This window comes from Podarcis liolepis (assembly GCF_965112155.1).
Source record: "Podarcis liolepis genome assembly, chromosome: 11".
In the NCBI taxonomy this organism is placed as follows: Eukaryota; Metazoa; Chordata; class Lepidosauria; order Squamata; family Lacertidae; genus Podarcis; species Podarcis liolepis.
In genome coordinates, this window is record NC_139565.1 from 29,130,475 (window position 1) to 29,151,250 (window position 20,776).

A 20,776-nucleotide genomic window follows, 5' to 3' on the forward strand; every position below is an offset into this window, starting at 1 on the left:
ATAATGGCAGTGATTTCATATACACTTGTGCTACTTTTAGGGGGGGGGCACCCTAGAAATTATCTGTTGTTGACTTTTTCCACTTTATATGGGAATAAATTTCCTTGACCAGTAGGTGGCAGATCACACCAACTGAAAGATGTCATTTTTCAAAACTCAGTTACAAAAGAATCAAGATGCAGGAAGTTCCACTGATGACATTGAAGAGGGAAAGATGATTGGCTATTTTGTCATGACGACCATTACTATGCTTGAGTGAAATTGTTCAAAGCAGTCTGCTTTGTTAAACACAATATTTTTGACAAGGTGGATTGTTTGAATGAGTGTCTATCTCTCTTCCAAAGGAACACACAAGAATCACAGGATCTGTGTGTGGTATTTTGCACTTTCCCAAACCATGCTTGTTGTGCTGCTTATGGTTTCCACACCTGGGTTCAGCATGATAACCTTGAAGGCTAGGCTTTCCTAGGTCACTATGGTCAGTGAAGTGATAGGTAGTGAGGAGTCACAAATATCTCTCACAGAAGCAAACTTGCCACCACCAACAACAACACGTGTGGTAGAGGTCGCCATTGTAGTTCCTCTGTGTAGGGTCCCATCAGTTTAACAATTGATAGAGGTTACTAGAAGCAATGCTTTACTATTGACATCTATTGCTGGATAGTTGTTAGTAAAATTGCCCATACTTACTGTTGTTGTTGTTGTTTACTCCCACCACACCTGCTGTGGAGCTAAGCGGGCAGCCAGGAGAGGGAGAGCTTATTAGTAAGAAGGTAGGCAAGGAAAATAGTCTGTCGCTAAGCAGAGGGGGGACGGAGGGTCTGCAAAATAGCCACAGAGCATAGCTTTCATACTGTTCTTTCCTTGTATGTCTACAGCCAGATGGGTAGCTGGATGGAGCAATGAAACACTAGGATTAAGCCAGGATAGCTGGTCCATATAAATAAATATAAATAATAAATAAACATTTATTTATATCCCGCCCTCCCCTGCCAAAGTCGGGCTCAGGGCAGCTAACATGAAATATATAACATTGGTGTAAAATCAAACAATAAATTACTAAAAACAGGTTAGAATCAAATTAAATTCTAATTACTGCTTCCCGCAGGGTTAGGGTTGGGAACAGTAAGTGCTCAATGACCAAACATGGTTAATGCACAGCAAGATTCACAGGCCAACATTGTTACAGATTATGTGATCTGTTAGCTGCAAACAAGTCATAGGTCTGAGCAAACAAACCATAGCTAAGCTAAACAAGCAATGGTTTTACATTGCGTCCAAATGCAGCCATTGGGCATGGACTATTGAAAGTTTGTTGTGAATAGCGCATGGCTGTTAGTCCAAAAACTAAGTATGGTTGAAAGGTATTTCATACATGAGAACTATTAATTGGTTATCCCTTGTTTTCTGCTACTCCCTATTGACTTGTTCTATCAGTGTGTGCATGCATCTGTGTGTCTGTGTGTTTAATCTGGGAACGAAACACACTGTGAATTATTCACACTGTGAATAATGTAAACATCATGACTGTTGTTGTTTTTTTCATTTCAAATTTTTACTGTTTTGAAGTAACAGCCTGAGCACAGCCTCTTAATATTGTTATCCACTCTTGTGTTGTTAGTAGGCTTTAATGGTCGAAGCTCTATTTTAAAAGCTATGAGCTGGAATTTCATCTTTCAGAATGAATTTTCTATAATTTATACATACGGTTAAAGGTCTGAAACATCCTGCCTGTTTGCCATGAACTTAATTTTCATGCAGTACATAAGGCCAGTCTCGACTGCTCATTATGCTTTGGAGAACAGCTTTTTGCTGTTACTCGAACAGTGTTTCTTCCTGGGCAGGTTGAATTCTCAGGTGTTTTACCAGGCTGCTTTCCTATCCACTACCTCATGCAATTTTATTATTAGTATTCCTGTAGTTGCTTAAGAGCTTCAGAGAGAATCTCCTTTCCCATGCAACCATAACAGTGTGAGAGGCGCCTCCCTAATCCTAGCAGTTCTCCATTGCTTACCCTTTTTTTTGGCTCCATTGTTATAATGGATCCAGTGGGGCTAGAGAGACTTTGCTTGTGTTGCACAAATGCTGATATGTGGCAATTGCTAGTTCCTGGCTCTAGCACTAGGGAATAGATGGCGCTGAAGCAGAGTTACACCAGTTATTTTCCAGTTTTGTTTCTACCCTCATCCATTTGTGTATCTCAAGCACTTATTCTATCATCGGTAAAAGATGGGTCATCCTAAACCTTTTGCTTTCCAGTCTCTTGGCCGCCTTCTCCTGTCAGTTCCTTTTCTCTTTTATGTCAAGGACAGTACCAGCAGTGTTTCCACTGTAGTCTTATGGCACCTTGTTGTGAGAAAAACAGACTTTTTGTCAGGTAAATAGCTCGAATGGAGCCTCATTCCAAACCCTTGTTATTTTTTATTTTATTTTTAAGTATTGGGGGTGTCTCCTGCCCTGAAGAACAGCCCTCACCTTTTGTACAGTCAGTGTCAGCATAAATTACTGTGTCCACAAAAACATAATAATGGATAGCTATGCAGCCCAAAGAATATAGCCACAAAGTGTGGCTATATTATGGCAATTGTGAAACATACATCTCCACTTGCATTGTCTTTTAGGCAGCTAATTTTCATCTGCTAATATTGAAGTAAAATTTTCAAATGAAGGAGACTGTCTTAATCTCCATGTAATTATTTAACTTTCTGTCACCTGTGCTTTTGAACAATCGTGACTCTGCCACCTATACAATGATAAGCTAATAAATCCTTGTGATTGTTATAAATTTAACACGTAAGAGTAATCTGGCCAAATTGGCTGCTGACAGCTGCAATATATTTCCGGGAATGAGTGCTGTCGGTGAACAAGTTGTTTCAGCGAGCATACAGGATAAGTAAAATCCCATGTTGTGTAATTTTATTCTCTTGGAGTTATTTACAGTCCCATACTGCAGGATTTATAGTGTTGTTTATTAGTAGGAAACCATGCATGTTTATCTTCAAAATGACATTGATTTTTGCTATATTTTTATGTCGAGGGATTACTGGTGACTGATTCATTTTCATTTTCTGTGAGTCATCACTGTCCATTCTCAATTGCTGGCAGCTCTCTCTGCATTTTGGCAAAATGTGTAACACATTTGTATTGTGTGTGGCAGGGTGTGTGTGTGTGAGGTGAAATAATCACAGACCACCATTAAATTTAACTGGTTTAGAAGTGTATTTCTATATGAACAAGGTCTTGCATCATTTTTGTCCGACTTAACCTACCGTAAAGGCTGTGGGAACCTATGCTGAAATAAGATTAATCACCCCATTTCCCCCTGCACTGTACATACTCTGTTGTTACGGTTTTACTACAGTACCATTTTCAGAGCAGAGGCTTTTGGCACACACATGAATGGAGTGAGAAATGTGGCTGTTTCGTATGAATTATCTCACAATAATTGTTGTTCAATACCTTAAAATGAGTCTTGAGCATTGCTGCACCGGGGCTCGCCCCCCCCCCCATTTGTTTGATGTTACAGGTGTTTTCCGCTTAGGATCAGTGATTTACTCCAGCTGAGTGGGGCAACCATTTATAGAAGGCAGGTGACAGACCTGTTCTATGTTCTGAATATATGCAAGTATTCTTTCAGGTTTTTTCTGGACAATTAAACAAGCAGAAATTTGTTGCTGAGAATGTATGCTAAAGACAAAAATTCACTTGCTCTTAGTGCTCTGCTGTTTTGAAATGTGCTTTTGAATCTATCAAAGAAAATAAATACGGCTGTCGGGAACTTCTGTGAACCCATCTTCTCTTTGCCCAGGTGTGTCCTACCTACGTTCAGCAATGGGTAGAAGACTGATCCTTGATATTTACCGTATTTTTCGCTCTATAACACGTACCTGACCATAACACGCACGTAGTTTTTAGAGGAGGAAAATCCGTAGGCATGCCACCCATAGGCATTTCCTCCATAACACGCACAGACATTTCCCCTTACTTTCTAGGAGGAAAAAAAGTGAGTGTTATGGTGCAAAAAATACGGTATTCACAAACCCCTTCCTATAGAAATTTTAGTGTGAAAAGAAGCTTGTGTGTATGTGTCCAAGTACAAATGCATAAGCACACCAAGTGGTCCATGTACAGGTTTCACTGCGTATACATGCTCTTTATGCCGGGCAGGGTAGCCAATCAAAGTGTCATCAATTTCAGAATATTTAAGAATATTTTTTTTTTAAATTAATTCAATGATATGCTGCACATGAACACTTACCAGTTAATTTCCCTTGAAAAATAATGTTTGACTTCAGCCCAGTAGAGAAAAGATGCAAAGTTTCACCATATATGCTATAAAAAAGACACATGACAATGTCATCAACCCCTTATTTCAATAGATTTGGGGGGTTTTCCTGTTGAACTGTATTTGATGTGCTATTCAGGTGGGTCGGTGCATATAAGCACTTGGCTATGATTCTGAGTTGTGGAGGCTATGCTGTACTGTGTTTATATTATACATTTATGCTATGCTTCATGTTAATGGAAGTTCATTGTTCTTCCAGGCTTTTATGTTAGTTTTTAATATTCAGGGTTTCTATTATGTCTGCTTTGTTTAAGGATAGGATGGTCCTGTGCTGATTTGTCTGGCATGTTTTCTATTCGCCTCCTCCTCTCCAGCTGTTCTAAGGCACTCCCAGTTAAATATACTGCAAGTAGGTGTCCCAAATTGCCCTTGACCCTATTCTGTAAAATAACTAACAGGGTGATTAATCCATTGCTGGTGTCCAGACATCTTTTCTGATTAACAAGTAGAGCCTACCTTGTTTTCATGCTTGCAACTGAAAACAACAACTTGCCTTTCAGAGGGAGATGGGAAAATCTGTTCATTTTGGTTTCTCTCTCTTTTCCCCCCTACGCTTAAGTTCAACTCCGAATCAGTTGGTGTTTTTATATCATTGTTATGAACATTCAGTAGCCTTTTAGTCCAATTTTCTCATAATATATACATCTTTGTATGCAATTTTGTCTTAATGTACACATTTTTGCAATGAATTTTCCCTTATGTAAAATAGTTTTGTCTGTTATGTCACCAACAGAAGCATTTCTTTATGGGCAGTCTACTCCAATATGCATTTTTGTACATGTTACTTTGCTGAAGAATTTCAAAGGCGACTGTTTCAGTTCTCATATTGTTTCAAAAAGTGTGAGTTAATAGGTTCACCTGAAATGCAAACTGAATAAACTTTCTCCACCATTCGTATCTGCAAGCCGTTCAAACAGTTAAACCTTATTTGGGAATGTGGATGGGAGAGTTTCTTTTGGTTTGATTTGGATGGAACTAGGCTTGGGAAACCAAGCTACCCTCGCCAAAATGAAACTATCAGGAAATTGCTCAGATTTCCAAATTCAGAGGCTTTTTGTGCTTCCGGTGCTGACACCCAGAGCACAAAAAGCTGTCTGTCCTTTTCCCTTACATCTTCTTAGCTTTCTTCCTCCCTGCCCCAGCGCCAGGAATGCTGCAACACAAGGATAGATAGAGATGCACAACATTGGAATATGACCCAAGATAGAAATGGTACTTGGCTCAGAATACAGTAGAGCATTACAACTTAGACATGTATTTTGATGGATTTCACTGACATCCCTAAAGAATTTAAGACATTAGCTGAGTTGGTTAGAGTGTGAGGCTCATAATACCAAGGTTGCAGATTTGATCCCTGTACAGGCCAGCTGCATATTCTTGCATTGTGGGGGGGGGGGGGTTGGACTAGATGACCCTTAGGATCCCCTCCAATACTATTCTATTATTTGGATAAGAAAGGCGCAACATTTCAGTTCTAGCATTGTGCCTTTTGAGCATCTTTCGCTTCAAAAGCAGCTATATAATTTAGTGTATTTATATATAAAGAAGAAGAAGAAGTTGTGTTATCTTTCTTATGACGGAATGAGTTGAACAGCAAAAGAACAGGGTTTTGAAATACTGCCTTCTAAACCCCGGGATGGCTGCCTTTGTTTGTGTTTTGCATAGCTGAGTGCGTGTCATTCCACACTGCTCTTGCGAAGGCAGCCACATGCTAATCAAAACATTTGTTTCTAGGTGCCAGGTTGACCTGTCGACCCTGAGCAAAGAGCAAACTCATAAGCTGGAGTTGCCTCTGGAGGAAGGGGAAGGCTTTCTGGTATTGCTGGTCACCTTGACTGCCTCAGCTGCAGTCAGCATCGCTGACCTCCCAATCAATGCCCTGGAGGACCTAAAGGAACAGGAAGAAATACTAAAGAGATATGTATGTAGTGCCTCTCTCTTGCTCATGCTATGTATGATTGCAAATGTGAAAAACCATGAACTGTATATTCCACCATGAATGGGGGAAATGGCCTGTTACCCCTAAAAACCCATCCAAGCTATTGCTTTTTCAGAATGTTTATTTAGTACTACAGATTTATACTAGCCAAGTTAATATTTGCAAGTAATGCTTTTTATAATATCCCAGTGCATTGCCCTAAAGATTATTCTGTTCGTTCTTGCCAATTAGTTTTTGTTCAGTGCTTTTCACTTCCAGTCACCATGTGAATTTACTTTGTTACTGTTCTCAAATGAAAATTTAGTGCCATAATTAAAAAGTTATGCCACTGATTCCCCCCCCCCCCCACAGTAAGTCAAATAGCTTTAAGAGTCCAATAAATAAGTGGACCAACTTTGCTATTGTTTAGAGTGTTATGATAGGTTTTTCCTTTGTTAATGCGTAAGAATGGTGGTATGACCCTACGTAAAAATAATTGTGCTAAATTTTAAAATTGTGCTCAGATATTTTGAAAACAAATATTTCCCAGCATCCTCATAGCATGTCAGCTTCTGTGTAGTTTTGGTAAAGCAACAGCAAGGGGAGCTCTTACTCCAGCATTTATGAATACTGAACTCACTAAAACTGACTTACTAGACACAAAGAATAAAGAAGAAAGCTATTTTCACCTAAAATTACAAAGCTTTTATTGTACAGTGCTGCCAGGTGTTTAGAGGGCTTCTCTAGACACTCTGCCATTAAACCCAAGCTCTGACTAACAAAGGGCTGTTTAATTTTTTTTTATTTTAAAATATTCCTATTCCCTTGTTGACATCCTTTCAATAACTGAATTTAATAAAGATGTACCTTATCAGGCTCTGCAGATAACATGAAGTGCTAGTACTAATGCTGTACAATATTCTTCAAACAGATTAGCAGGATGTGCGCTTCAGCAAATTTATTCTACCTATCTCCACTGAATCAGCTGTCTGCTGGTGCTTGTACAAATCATACACCAATAGTGTTATCATAAACACAGTTTAATAGAGGTGACTTAGCAAGGCTAAACATTATATTTCCTAAACCAACTGAGAGCTAAGATACAGTGTACTATGCCTGAAAACTAATAATTACGAGTATTATTTCAGATTTTGGTATCAACCAAGACAGACTGGTCTGTCAGACTACATCTTAATAGATATAATGCATTTCTGATGGATTAATTGCAGTGATACACATTTTGATACCAAGTAGTGAGAATAATATTTTTTTCTCCATTATCAGGTTAATGTGAAACAAGTGATACTGTCGATACTGATAATTTTATAACACCACAGAAACATTGTCATATATTTCACAACTTTTTTGAACCTTGAGCCATTTTTTTTTTAACCCCCAGAATTGTGTCTCTGGTATTGTTGGTATAAAAACAGGATTGCATTGTGTAAAAAAGAAAAAGAAAAAAGCCTGGCATGTCAATTTATTACAATGGTTATTTCAGGCATTGTTATGTTGACTTACAAACTTAACTACCCTTTTCCCTAACGTGACCCATACATACATACATAGCTTCAGAAAGACAGATTAAAGAACACAGTATTGCACAGTATTTGTGGAACTCTTGCCATTCCTATATGTTGTCACCTGTTTTATTTCCAGCGTTCGTGCTGCCACCCTTTTAGGGAATATACAGTGAACTATTACTGTGCAGCTAGAAAGATTCAGGAATCCTTTTATCATCTTTATTTTATAGATTTTTTTAAAGCTTTCCTAAAGAGACTTTTCCATTTTAAAATGTATTTTGTGTCTATTCTTGAGACAGAAACCAGTAAATGAGCTGACCTTGCCATCAGATCAAATAGCCTTGCAAAATGACTCTATTACTGTCATTTAACCATTTGTAGCTGAACATCAGAGCCCTGCAAATTAAACAGGCATTACTGTTTGAACCATTATTTTATCACTATTGTATGAAAAGCTTAATTCCTTTTGGGGTGGGGGGGAAGGAGGGCCATAATGGGTAGCAGACCAAGAGAGAGATTGTATGACCTTTTCAGAACGGGTGTGCTGAACCCCTGCTCCCCCTTGTCACAGTTTAAAAACCAGAGAAGCTAGTTTAGTGAAGAAGTTGTTAGCATTCCATTTTTATTATGACATTTCACAGTCATCCGATTTAATGTCCCTTGACCGGATTGTCCACCGTGAGACGATGGGCTTGAAATGTTATTTAGAGCATTGATAAAAGGTGAGCAGTTCTAAGATGACAGCGAGTCATAAGGCTGGTGGTGTGACATTAATTTTCTCCATAACAAAGATGGAATAAGACGTCATGGTGACAAGCTGTCAATCAGTACTGGCCCCTCAGTGTATCTCAATGCCATAGGATGGGGTATTGGTTCTCCCATAATAGAGCTGAACTGAGATGCTCTCCCTGACAGCTGCTGCAGCCATACAGAAAATATATTATACAGCCTTTCATTAAAAAAATAAAGAGGACTCATCTCCAGAGCATTTCAATCTTTTCCCATCTATTGAGGGCTGAAAGGATTCACAGCAAATCATAAGATTTCACTGCTATGGAAATTTCAGGCCTTCGATACCATCCAGGTTTTGAAGCCTTCAATAATAATCATAAATAAGAAGGCTGACAATCGGCTGATAAATCATTACTTTAAGTTGCATGTTTAAAGTAATGTATTAAAGTAATTTGCTTTTCACAAAATCCTACAATAATATTCTATGGTATGTCACTGGCCCAGATTGTCAGAATGTGCAGTAAATTGCTCCAAATCAGCTGACTAGCTGAATCTAAGTTCAAACTATAATTACCCCATAGAGCCCTGACAAATAGTACCAAGTGAAATACTGCAATCTCTCTCCCCCCCCCGCCCCCCCGTGTGTGGGTAATGTGAGTGCAGGTGGAACAAAATTGAATTTGTGCTTTTGCTTTTATCATGTAGGAAATGTGAGATAAATATAGTTTCAAAACCTACAGAACAAACATGTAATTTCCACATGCCTGCTACCCTTGTTCTACATATGTGAGAACTGGAAAATATCTGAATTTAGATACAAGCTTGACAAAAAAAGCCCGCCAAACCTTCTTGAGAATTGTAACAGATGACACGCTACCAGCAAAGCATCTGTATTCTGATGCTATCTGTAACATAACTTTCAGAATCAGGCAGTTTGGAATCCTATAAACAGTGTTTGTTTAGCTTTGGTCCTATGATTAAACACAATTCTGATGATAGACAAATGTTTTCAAAAATTTGTAATAAATGGGCATGTGTTTCCATAGAAAGCAATAGATATAAATGCATTTATATGTGAAAATTGATGTGCCATATAACTGCAGTGCTTCGGCTCAGTATGCCAAGGTCAGACCTTCTCTGTACGCAATAAGCGTCTTAGGGGATTTATATTGTGGGCTTTGTGTCTGACTCTTATTGGTAAAAATGTTTGTCTAACACTTTAATAGTTGATATTTCAAGCAGAAAATATTCCTTTTTTCTTGAGCAATATACCACTAATGATTATCCATTAAGCAGCAACATAGTAGAAAGGAAAAGTAATGTCTACTTCTATTAAATCCAACTTTGCTTTAAGCTGGCACATTAAAACATATAGAAATCCTGTTTATTCTTGATATATCTGGCTTGGGTTTTATATATACATAATATACATATATGCACACAAGTCTTGTTTTGGGGAAAAATGAAAGTTTGTTATAAAACACGATGTTGCTTTTGGAAGAATGATCAGCTATTATATAGTTTCCTTTATCTAATATATAGTTTATACAAAAACTGTATGAGAAATTAATGTGCACAAAATTTATGATACTTTTTTTGAAAAAGTTGCTGGTTTTTTTCTCCCTGTGTCTATTTATAGGTTAAATACAAGTTGTTGAATGCATTAGTGATATTTTTGCCAAGAGATATGGAAGCTGTTGTGAAGGGATCTGCTTTCTCTAGCTGCATAAAGATAGCTCTAGTCTTGTTTAAGGTATCCCCTAAAACCAGCAGGCATTTGCCATTTAAACACGGGCTTCTGAATTGCATCTCTAGAACTGGATATACCTCTATCTTAGGGTATACAGAAATATCTTTTGATGCATTGTGACTTGGGGCATTCTCTTTCAGCATCATTTTGGTGCACTATTTATTACAATTAAATATTGATATATTCAGAATAAATAATGCACTAACATGAAGCTGAAAGATGAGTGCTGTGGTTTAGATCTTTTAAAATCAAATACTGGGAATGGAAATAGATATTTCCTACACTGAGTGGAAACTATACAGTACTGAAAACACATAGTTGATTTCCAAGAATAAGATTTAAGAATAATCAAACAACCATTATAAAATGTGATAGAAGACTGAATCGCGTTTGCCTGTTTTCCCTCCCTTTGCAAGCTCTTCCTAACTTCATAGTTTTTTTGTGTGTGTTCTAGAGTCTAGTGCGGATGTTTCATAACATGAAGGATGTGGGATTTCTCCAGGTGAAGGTTATCAGAGCAGAAGGTTTGATGGCAGCTGACGTTACAGGCAAGAACTACTTCAATTTTTGTGGTGATAGTTATCCTATTGAAGCATTTCTGGTTTATAGCCTTTTTCAAAACTAGCACTCCCGACAGGGTAGAAAACTTAAGTTTGCTAGGATCTCTGCAAATGAACTCTATCTTCTCATATTTGTGTTTGTGTGCAAATTTGTTTCAGCTACTTAACGCTTTCCCAAGCCATATGTGAATTGAAACAGTCATCATTTGAAATATGCATGTCTTTGAGTTTTTGAATGTAGTTCTCTAGTTAAATGTGTGCACATACTAGGGTAAAGCGTGCATATAAATGCATATATTAGTGAAAATAACATAAACCACCTTTTATTAGGGGAATTTGCTTTACAAAAATGTATGTTTTAGAATAAATTTCTGGTGAATTTCCGTGAGCACCTTAAATTAAAAAATTGCAAACTAACGTGGAAACTGAATTTAAGATTAGAAAATTGAGAAATCAAAATTAACATATTTGCCCATCCTTAGTTTGGACTTTGTACAGCTCAGAACCTTACTGAAAATAGTAATGGAAAAGGATTTTAATGAAACAATGCATCACAGCCCCTCGAAAGGTTTCGTGTTGGTAAGCTTCATTCCCAGTGGGCTACAGCAGATACAGAATAGTAAAACAAAATTGAGTCCAATATTTTGCAAGATAAAATTCACTTGTTCATGGCAGGGCAAGTTCATATGTTAGTCAAAAACAGTATTTTAAAAAATTGTAAAGCAGAGGAGGGCTTAAAATACAGCTTCAGAATAGTATGTTTCTGATGGATGTTCCTCTGAAAATGTAGGATATTTGCATCAGCACTCTGGATAGCATCATCATGCCTGTTGCCATATTTATTTTATTTTATTTTATTACATTTGTCTGCCTCCTTTCTTCAAGGTGGCACATGTGGAGTTCTCTGGTGGTTTCTCATCTGTGTTGACAAGACACAGACCTATTTGGGTTCTGCAGGATTGCAGAATCGTAAATCTTCTTACGAAGTTGCAAGCATCATGTAGCTTTACATTTGTCCAGAGATATACCTACTTGCCAAAATTTCTAGCACACATTTTCTTCATGGGCCTTCTTTAGTGGTTTAACAGCTGATTCCACACCCACACACCCTTTGAATGGATGGATGGATGGATGGATATATGGCACCTTTCTGCCAAGGCAGTCTGCAGTTTTAAAATACTAAAAACAAATTGACTTGAGCAGGCATTGAAGTTGTCTTTGCCTCCTTCCCACGATGTTCATTGGTTGTATGGCCGTGGGGCAAGTCTGCCTGGAGGAGTAAGCCTTGGGGTTGCCTTTGCCTGACTGCTTCCCTCTCTTCCTCACAGAGTAGATTGTGTCTATTGCCCCTTCTTGGGCAAGAATGTAATGATAGTAATATCATAATTAGTTATTTATGGCTTTACGTTTTAAGATTTGTTGCAGTCAACTGTAAGTTAGGTTAAGGGCTTTCTGGTGCAGAAAGGTAGGTAGAAATATTGCATGTGAGGGTGGAAGCAGGTAGTCTTCCATTACGGAGTCAAGTGGAGGTTAGTCTGTTGCAGTCGCCTGCTTCTTCACTGACGGGATCTTGCTCATTTCGAGGATGAGCAGTGGGATTCCCCCCTCCCCCAATCTGTGTGATTCGCTACTATTATCTATGCAGTACATTACAAGGTGTATTTCTGCATGCTGGACAGTTCTTCTGTGTGTGCAGGAACCCCTAGCTTGTTCATGGTGGGCCATTTGGATTAGGATGAATTGTGTATTTCAAAGTGTTTTGGTTTTAGCTAGGTTTGGTAATGGAATGATCACATTGCTTTCCTTTTGTCCTTAGCGCCAATATGCAAAAATCATCCTTATGTAACTAAGCATTTTACATCACAAATGTAGAAACATTGGGGGTGCATACATAACCATTCTAGCATGTGTTCTGCTTGCAGAAAATCTTCCAGCTTGGTTATTTGACAAATAACATCCATACATCACCTGAGATACACAATAGAAATAGACAGAAAAATCATATTTCAAGATGCAGCTTTTTTTCCTTCTCATATTTTGTTTTGTGTTCCATAAAGCATTGAAATCCAAATTATCACATTTGCTATGAGGTAGAAAGCATCGGAAGGACCTTTTTTGTGCTTTCAAGTTCAGGTTTGAACAATACTTGCAAGAAATTGATTATGTGTTAGTTTATGTTATTAGATTGGTTTCAGTGCTTTATGTTTACACCTGCAAGTGTTGAGTCTTACACAGTTTTAATGCTTCATCTTATATTGAGTATATTGGTAATGCTTCTATGCAAACAAGTATTGCATAGGCAATGGTGATGTTTTGGTTTTGTTTCCAGTCTTTCTATACAAGTATTTCACAGACAAACATAAAAAGAGTATATGCAGAGGTGTACATAAATAAATGTTGACGCATGATAATAAATAATATAGTTGTATGTATGAATTAGGCTGCAGTTCTGTGATAACTTACATGGGAATAAGTCTGGGTTAGTTCCTGGTTGGGAATTTCATGTATGCTGCCTTGAGTTCTATAATGGAAGAAAGACAGAATATAAAATGTAACAAATATATCGGAGGACCTTGCTTCCCAGTAAACATGCTTTTACCAATATAATAATAATAATTTCAAGTATTTCCAGTATTTAAGAGCCAAAATATTAACCTAAAAATTGCATAATTTTGCCTTGGGATAGACTATCATATTAAATGTCTGAAAATAAAAAGTAAAAGCAAATGTAAAATTTGATTAGATTTTGCTGAATTCCAAAATATTCTCTCAGTAAGCAAAGAGGAGGATTTTAAAAAATATTTTATTAAGCTTTTTTTTTTTTAGTGGGGGGGGAGCATTTAAAAATGTACACTTTTGTCACAGTTATATTTTCTAAATGAGTGAATAAGAAACACAAATTATAACTGAAATGGGCCAGTCTTCTCCTTTCCACAAAGCACACATCCTTAATTACCTGAATATTACTAGAGTCAGTTGCTCCAGTTCACTGTTACTAAAATGTTGCTTTCAGTAGAAGAGTATTGGGTAGTGTGCTTAAATGTAATAGGCATATTTAAAAGATTCATTGACTAGTTACTCAACATTAAACTACAACAATAAATTGAATTTTTAATCAAGTAATACAGACTTTCACAGTCTCCGTATGTGGATAAAGCTTTTAAGGGATTATACGGGGTCATTATTTCATTTGGAAGAATGGCTAATGAGAATGAAATGGCTCAAACTATGGCTTATCATGAACAAGCAAACTTGCAAGCATCCAGTGCAAAGATCATGGATCCAGCAATCCTACCCTGGTTCTGCTATAGCTGTGCTACCCACCATCAAGCTATGGTTTGGCTGAACCTGGTTCATGGTTTGTCCAGATAAACCATGAGCTATAACCAAAGTTTGTTCTTGGGTTACTCTTCGTGGTTCAGCAAACCCCAGGAAGCAAACCCCAGGAACTACGTGAACTCTCGTGCAGTTACTAACAGCAAACCTTTAGCGGTGCAGTACCACAGTGTTTTGGAGTTGCGTTACAGTGAACATGGTGATTAAGGAAGATACAGGCTAACACATATAAAAATTGGGGGTGGGTGACAGCAAAATTTTGTAGAAGAGCTTACAAGAATGAAATCACTTTCCTGAATTAGGAGGAGTTGCTGTTCACACAGCACCAGGTTGGAATCACACAGGTTGGAATCAGCTCTTCAATCAGCAGAAAAGACTTCTCGCTAGCAGAACGTATCTCTGGATCCAAGCCAAAGCTATGAAGAACCTGGACTGCATTGGTTCATATGTAATGTGAAACTATGTTTTAATGCCAGGAGGGGGAAGCTGCTCGGGCAGTGGAGCAGAGGAGTTGAAGAGTGTGCATTCTCAGTTCTCAGTGAGTTTCCATTTGCAAATGCTATCACCAGCCCTAGGTTTTCACCATATCTTACAAAAACCATGCCCTTGTAGTTATTCATGCACATTTTTAGCAGATGGAAATACCATGCAATAGACCACCTTGCTCTTGGTTATAGTATTCTTTTAAATGCTGCCATTATTATTATTATTATTATTATTATTATTATTATTAATACCCCGCCCATCTGGCTGGGTTTCTCCAGCCATTCTCAGTGGCTTGCAGCACATATAGTAAAACGTCAAACATTTAAAACATCCCGATACAGGGCTGCCTTCAGATGTCTTCTAAAAGTTGTGTAGTTTTTTTCTCCTTGACATCTGATTGGAGGGCATTCCACAGGGAAGGCACCACTACCGAGAAGGCCCTCTGCCTGGTTCCCTGTAACTTCACTTCTCACAGTGAGGGAACCGCCAGAAGACCCTTGGAGGACCTCAGCGTCCAGTCTGAGCAATGGGGATGGAGATGTTCCGTCAGGAATTTTGTGACTCACAACTCACAAAGTTGTTTTCAAAGTTGAAGGATGGGCCAGTATGCATCGTGTGAAAGACATGTTATACTGTGGATATTTCTGTCTGTTTTTGACTGAAACTTGAGAAACAGAATATATTATTTCAGTGATTTGAATATTCAGTTGCTGTACTTAAACAAAGGTATGTAGAATTAGGTGATACAAGGGAGTAGGTCATCACTAGCACCAAGCTCCATCTTCAGTATAGGCATAGCAGCAAAACATTGGAATTTTGTTTTAGATCTTTCCAATCTCTTACAGTTCCACTGCTAAAACATGATTCTGTGCCTCTGTTCTGTAGAAGTTGGCTAGTTTTAAGGCATTTCAATGAATGTTTCAATTGTAATGGCATAGACATCTCATGGCTCCACTACAGATCCAGAGACTCATAGGACTGGGATGTTGAAAACAAGAGAATTCTAGTCCCCCAAAGTCATGAAAATATTCAGTGAAAGGACCCTATATTCATCTTACCTTCAAATCTCATGGTCCTGAAATAGGCTGTGGTATTTGAGGAAGTATTTTATCCTTTTCTCATCTTGTGAGATAAAGAATTAGAAAATTATTTTGGGATAAATTCATCACTTCCCCCACCTTGGTAGCTAGTACAATCATGCCAATAACTATTACATACACATTGCCAACATATGCAAATCCTTTTTTTGGGACACCTACCAACTTGTTGGCAGCAGAGAGATTCTTGATAAGGAGAACAATACAAAATGAATGAACATTATTCATTGGGTAATATGGCAAGAGAGTGAAAAAATGGTTATTGTTTATTCAGATAAATTTACATTGATAATCCTAAAGCAGGGTGTTATTGAATGAAAGAATGTGGAACTTGCCTTTCTATAAAGTTGGCACAAACACCTTAGGCCAACTGCATTCTGATGTGAAATAATTCTCTAGCCCTCCAGTGGGAGTTTGTTTGTTTAATAAGATGTAGATTTTTTTCATCAGGTGTTGTCATGATTTATTTATTTTTAAAAAAACCTAATACTTCTGACAGAAAATTAAGAAGTAACAGTAAGAATTATGCTGAATCTTGTATCCAATGTTAAGCGAATCTTATTTTTCTTAAGAAATAAGGATAACCCGGTCTCATTAGTGAAGTTAAATCTAAGTTGCATTTGACAGGCTGCCTGGGAAACAGTTTATTATTATTTTTTGCTATCTGTGGGTTTTAATTAAGATGTGTTCAATTATAGTCTCCTCACACACTCACTCCCCCTGCTTGCTGTGTCACAGACTGGTGATCAGGGCGCTTTCAGATGGTCCGGCCCATGACTTTGACCTTCTGCGCGGTCCAGCGTTCCCTGGGGAACCGTTCAGCTCATGAGGTCTGATTTCACACTTCCAGGATGCCTCGGCTCTCTTAACAATGACAGGGAGACAAAGCCCTTTAGAACGGGCCGCACGGGGACTTGTTTAAATTGGAAACTAGAGAGGAGTCAAGGAACAAGGTTATGGACTATAGAATAGTGTTTTTAATAAAGAGCTCACAGCTCTGGTTCAGCTCAAAGAAGGTTACCTCTGTACAATTAATTGAGCCATTTATTTTGGCTTCTAATTTTTCACTGAATGGTATGATAAATATTAGCTAAAAGGCAAACGAGATATGATGTCATGCATTTCAACATTAATGTAGGCTTTTTAAAAAGCAATCAAAGATATATTTGCTTGGATTTCCCCCCATTTTCTTAATTGCCCAAGGTTTGGGATTTTCCTGGATAAAAGATGGAATTTGCTTGACGGCTTACTGTTCTTGGATTTATTATCCTTGATGTTTCAATGCTTCGTGTTAGAGGCCAAAGGGAATGTAGCATGAAAGATGCAGTCATCCTGAATGCAAGTAAAATTCCCGGAAAACTGAATGTTCTTACTGCTTAGTATCATACTTTCGACTTTCATTTACGCTATTGTTGATGAATCCTGCATAACAGTAGTGTAATTTGTCTCAAACAAAAAACAGCAGCCGAGTATTAAGTTACAAGGGTAGTGTGCTGTTCTAGTTGGGTGGGAGAGCCAGCAGGCATCAGACAAAACACCAGAAGTGGCAGGTGAGAAGGTTTTGGATGGAGATTTGGCAGTTAGCAGTGAACAAGTTTGTAGCTACCACGGTTGTGAGCTAATTCTGCAGAAATGCAGTAGCTCCTTGACTAGTGCACACATTGCTCAAACAAAAGCCATAGTTTATTTGAGTCTGGTGTAGACTTGATGACTCCTGAAATCCTGCACCTTGTCTAAGAATGAGGAAATTTAAAAGGCAACTCATTCAGTCACTATTGAATGATTTCATACTGCATTGCACATCATCTCAACTGGAAGGGGTCTACAAAGAGTGAGTATTATTGTGTTTGAATGTGGGGTTCTGAAGGGAGTTATGAGTTTTCACTAGAAAAATCTTAACAGTCCTCTTTCTGGAGAGGACTCTGGCAATACATGGACTTTGATGTTCCAGGAGTGTTCCTGACTGTGTTTCAGTCAGACATGATTTTTTTTAACTGGTAAGCAATGCTTCAGTAAAAGTTTTCAGGTTGGTTTACATTTTAAAGATACAAAATAATAAACAATAAAAGAACAAAACTAAAAAACAACTGCATAAAATATCTCATAGGTTACACGTTTTGGGGAAATGTAAAGGTTTTTTAACTAATGCCAAAATGCAATTTATATAGATACCAGGCAAGCCTTCCTGGAGAGATAATTCCATAAGCAGGGGGCAATGACTGAGAAGGCCCTGTCTCCAGAAAGTGGCTTCCAAAAATTATTGAAGAGGCCTCCACAGCAGGCTCCTCTGGCTTTTATTGTCTGTCGGAAAGCAGAGCCACAACACCTGGGCATTTATGTTACTAAGAACAGTTCATTTTCCTAGTTTTTACCTTATGCTGCCCTTTGCTTTGCCTTCTTTTTCAGTATGAAGAACACTTGGGATATTAAGATGGCTGAGATATGATCAAGTTGTTGAAAGCAATCAACACTTTGTGGTTAATATCTGAAAATGTAAAGCTAACAAGATGCAAACTTGTTTTAAACACTGATGTTGACTACATACGTTGAATGGAAAACTTCTAGCCTGTTTGTGTTAGGAACTGCCCAAATGTATTATTAGAAGCTCCCATTATCTGTAAATGCTTTCTTTAATATCCGAAATGGAGCAGTAGATTTTTTGCATATATTCACACAAGTAGGGCAACCCATCCCTTAGGGTGTCTTCCATACCTGTCTCCTAGCCCTCTTGCAGTTTTGAAGAATGCAGAAAAAGTAGGTCAGCTAGATATTACCAAGGCACAGAACCTGTGATTCACTTAGAAATACCTACGCTCATGCCTCAATCCCCTGCAATCAATGAAATCAGTTGGCAGATCTCCTGTTACTTGAACTCTTCTTTTGTCCAGTGTAATCCTTTGCTTCCTCAGGGTGGATTTCTTTTCCTTCGCCCTGATCTATCATTTGTTGCTTTGAGCTGCATATCTGAATTCCACCATCTTCAAAAAGAGTTGCACATGCAAAAGTGGAAATGTCTGCCTATGTATATAAATATAAGTGGAAAGCATTGTAAGTGTAGAATGAGATTTATTTTTTTAAGGTGGTGTGGCAGTACTAAGCTTCTTTTAAAAAAATGTGGGGGCTTATTGGCAAGGAAAAACTTGGTACTGGGGTGGCAGTTATGTGGCACAATTCTTTTATGTTTATAAGTTACAATTAAACAAGAAAGGACAACCTGTTGCCTCAATCACTTCACCTTTGATGAGCAAGATAACGAAGTCAAGAGCTTCATGTGCACTTTTGTTTCTTCAGCAGTGGCTCAGATATTCCACAATCCAGTCAGCGCCACAAAAATACGTTCCTATTGCCTACATTTCCCTCATGCATCTTGTTTGTCTTGGATGCTTAGTCAATCACACTTCCCAGTGGCGTAGCGTGGGTTGTCAGCACCCGGGGCAAGGCAAGTAATTTGCGCCCTCTAACCCGTGGATTTGCGCCCCCTAACCCGTGGATTTGCGCCCCCTAACCCTAACCCCCAGGTGTTGCACCTGGTGCGGCCAGCCCCCCCTGCAACCCCCACGTTACGCCACTGACACTTCCTCAATTCTGCAAATGCCTTTCGTTCTCTTTCTGCTACTTATGGCAAGTCTCCACATCAACAGTTAACTTTTATCTTCTTGCAGCACTCATGTCTGTGAACCTCAGTCCTCTAGTTCTTTGCTTCTAAAAGCTCCAGGTAGTAGCATTCTCCCATTGCCTGCGATGGTTATCATGCTGGGTTGGGTAACAGTGCCACTTTGTGGTTGAAGCCAGGAATAGAACTTGAGGGAAGCAGGCAGCTACCATAATTCAGTTAGCTTCCTGCTTTCGTTTTTATTGAAGCTTTTTCATAAAACTGTGCAGTAAAAAACTAATTGAAATAAAAAAAAACCTGAAAAGAAAATGCAAGGGTAAATCTTAACCCTTGTCTCACACAGAAAGGGGGAGGGTCCTTCCAGCCCATGCCTAGGAACTTCCCTTTCTTCTCCCAGCCTCCTACTCTGGGTATCTTCCCTTCCTGCCTCTCACACAGGAAGAGGCCACTCGTTGGCCAATTTGAAATGCAGCTGCTGGCAGGAACTTGAGCCAACTACCCAGGCAGCTTGGAGGAATTCCCCCAGTTGCTGCCTGGCCATGTGCGTTCCATTCTAGCTGCCCAGGGATAGACACCGAGCACCCACTGCCAGATCCAAAGGTATATCCTTTCTCTGCCCTCCTTTTGTCTATTGGAGTCCCTCAGTGCTTGTGTTTGACCCTCTTCTAAAGAAGACCAGTAGACATTGCCTGTAGTTTTCAGTACTACACAATATGCTGATGACACCTAGCAATTCCTGTACGGTGGTACCTTGGGTTACGAACTTAATTCATTCCAGAGGTCCGTTCTTAACCCAAAACCGTTCTTAACCTGAGATGCGCTTTTGCTAATGGGGCCTTCGCCACCACCGCACCGCCGCCACATGGTTTTCATTCTCATCCTGGGGCAAAGTTCTCAACCCGAGTTACTACTTTCGGATTAGCGGAGTTTGTAACCCAAAGTGTTTGTAACCCGAAGCGTTTGAAACCCGAGGTACCACTGTATTCCAGAACTTTATTCCTGCATCCAATCGCACATCTACAGCTGCCTGTCTCGTATTGTCACTTGGATGCTTCTGTCATTTTAACTGCAATACTTCAAAGACAGAACATCTTTTCTTCCTTCCCAAGACCTCCTCTCCTTATACATTCTCCATCCACTCAATTTAACAGCTACAGAGCCTCAGTTTTCTTCTTCTTCTCCTTTTTTTACTTCCCATATGCAATTTGTGACCAGCCTATATTTCTTCTTCCCTTTGCATATAGTGCTGCAAAATTATGCTTCTTCCTTTTAGTGAAAATTGGATAATGCTCTGGTCCTTTCTCACTTGCCCTATTTCACTTGCTACCTTATGCAGATTATATTACTGCAATGCATTATATGTAGGGCTACCTTTGAAGGCAAATTCAGATGAGACAGACTCCTAGTCTTCTAGGG

At 38.7% G+C, this 20,776-nt stretch overlaps 1 protein-coding gene across 14 annotated transcripts in view; it reads left to right on the forward strand.

The window, feature by feature from the left end:
- The window catches only part of MCTP1 (multiple C2 and transmembrane domain containing 1), a 175,046-nt gene that overhangs the window by 76,023 nt on the left and 78,247 nt on the right, over positions 1 to 20,776 (forward strand). For all 14 annotated transcript variants that reach the window (XM_083465215.1, XM_083465204.1, XM_083465211.1 and 11 more), the window contains 2 exons: positions 6,080 to 6,266; positions 10,723 to 10,816. In XM_083465215.1, the coding sequence (XP_083321341.1) occupies positions 6,080 to 6,266; positions 10,723 to 10,816 (281 nt within the window). The remainder of the gene's footprint in view (positions 1 to 6,079; positions 6,267 to 10,722; positions 10,817 to 20,776) is intronic.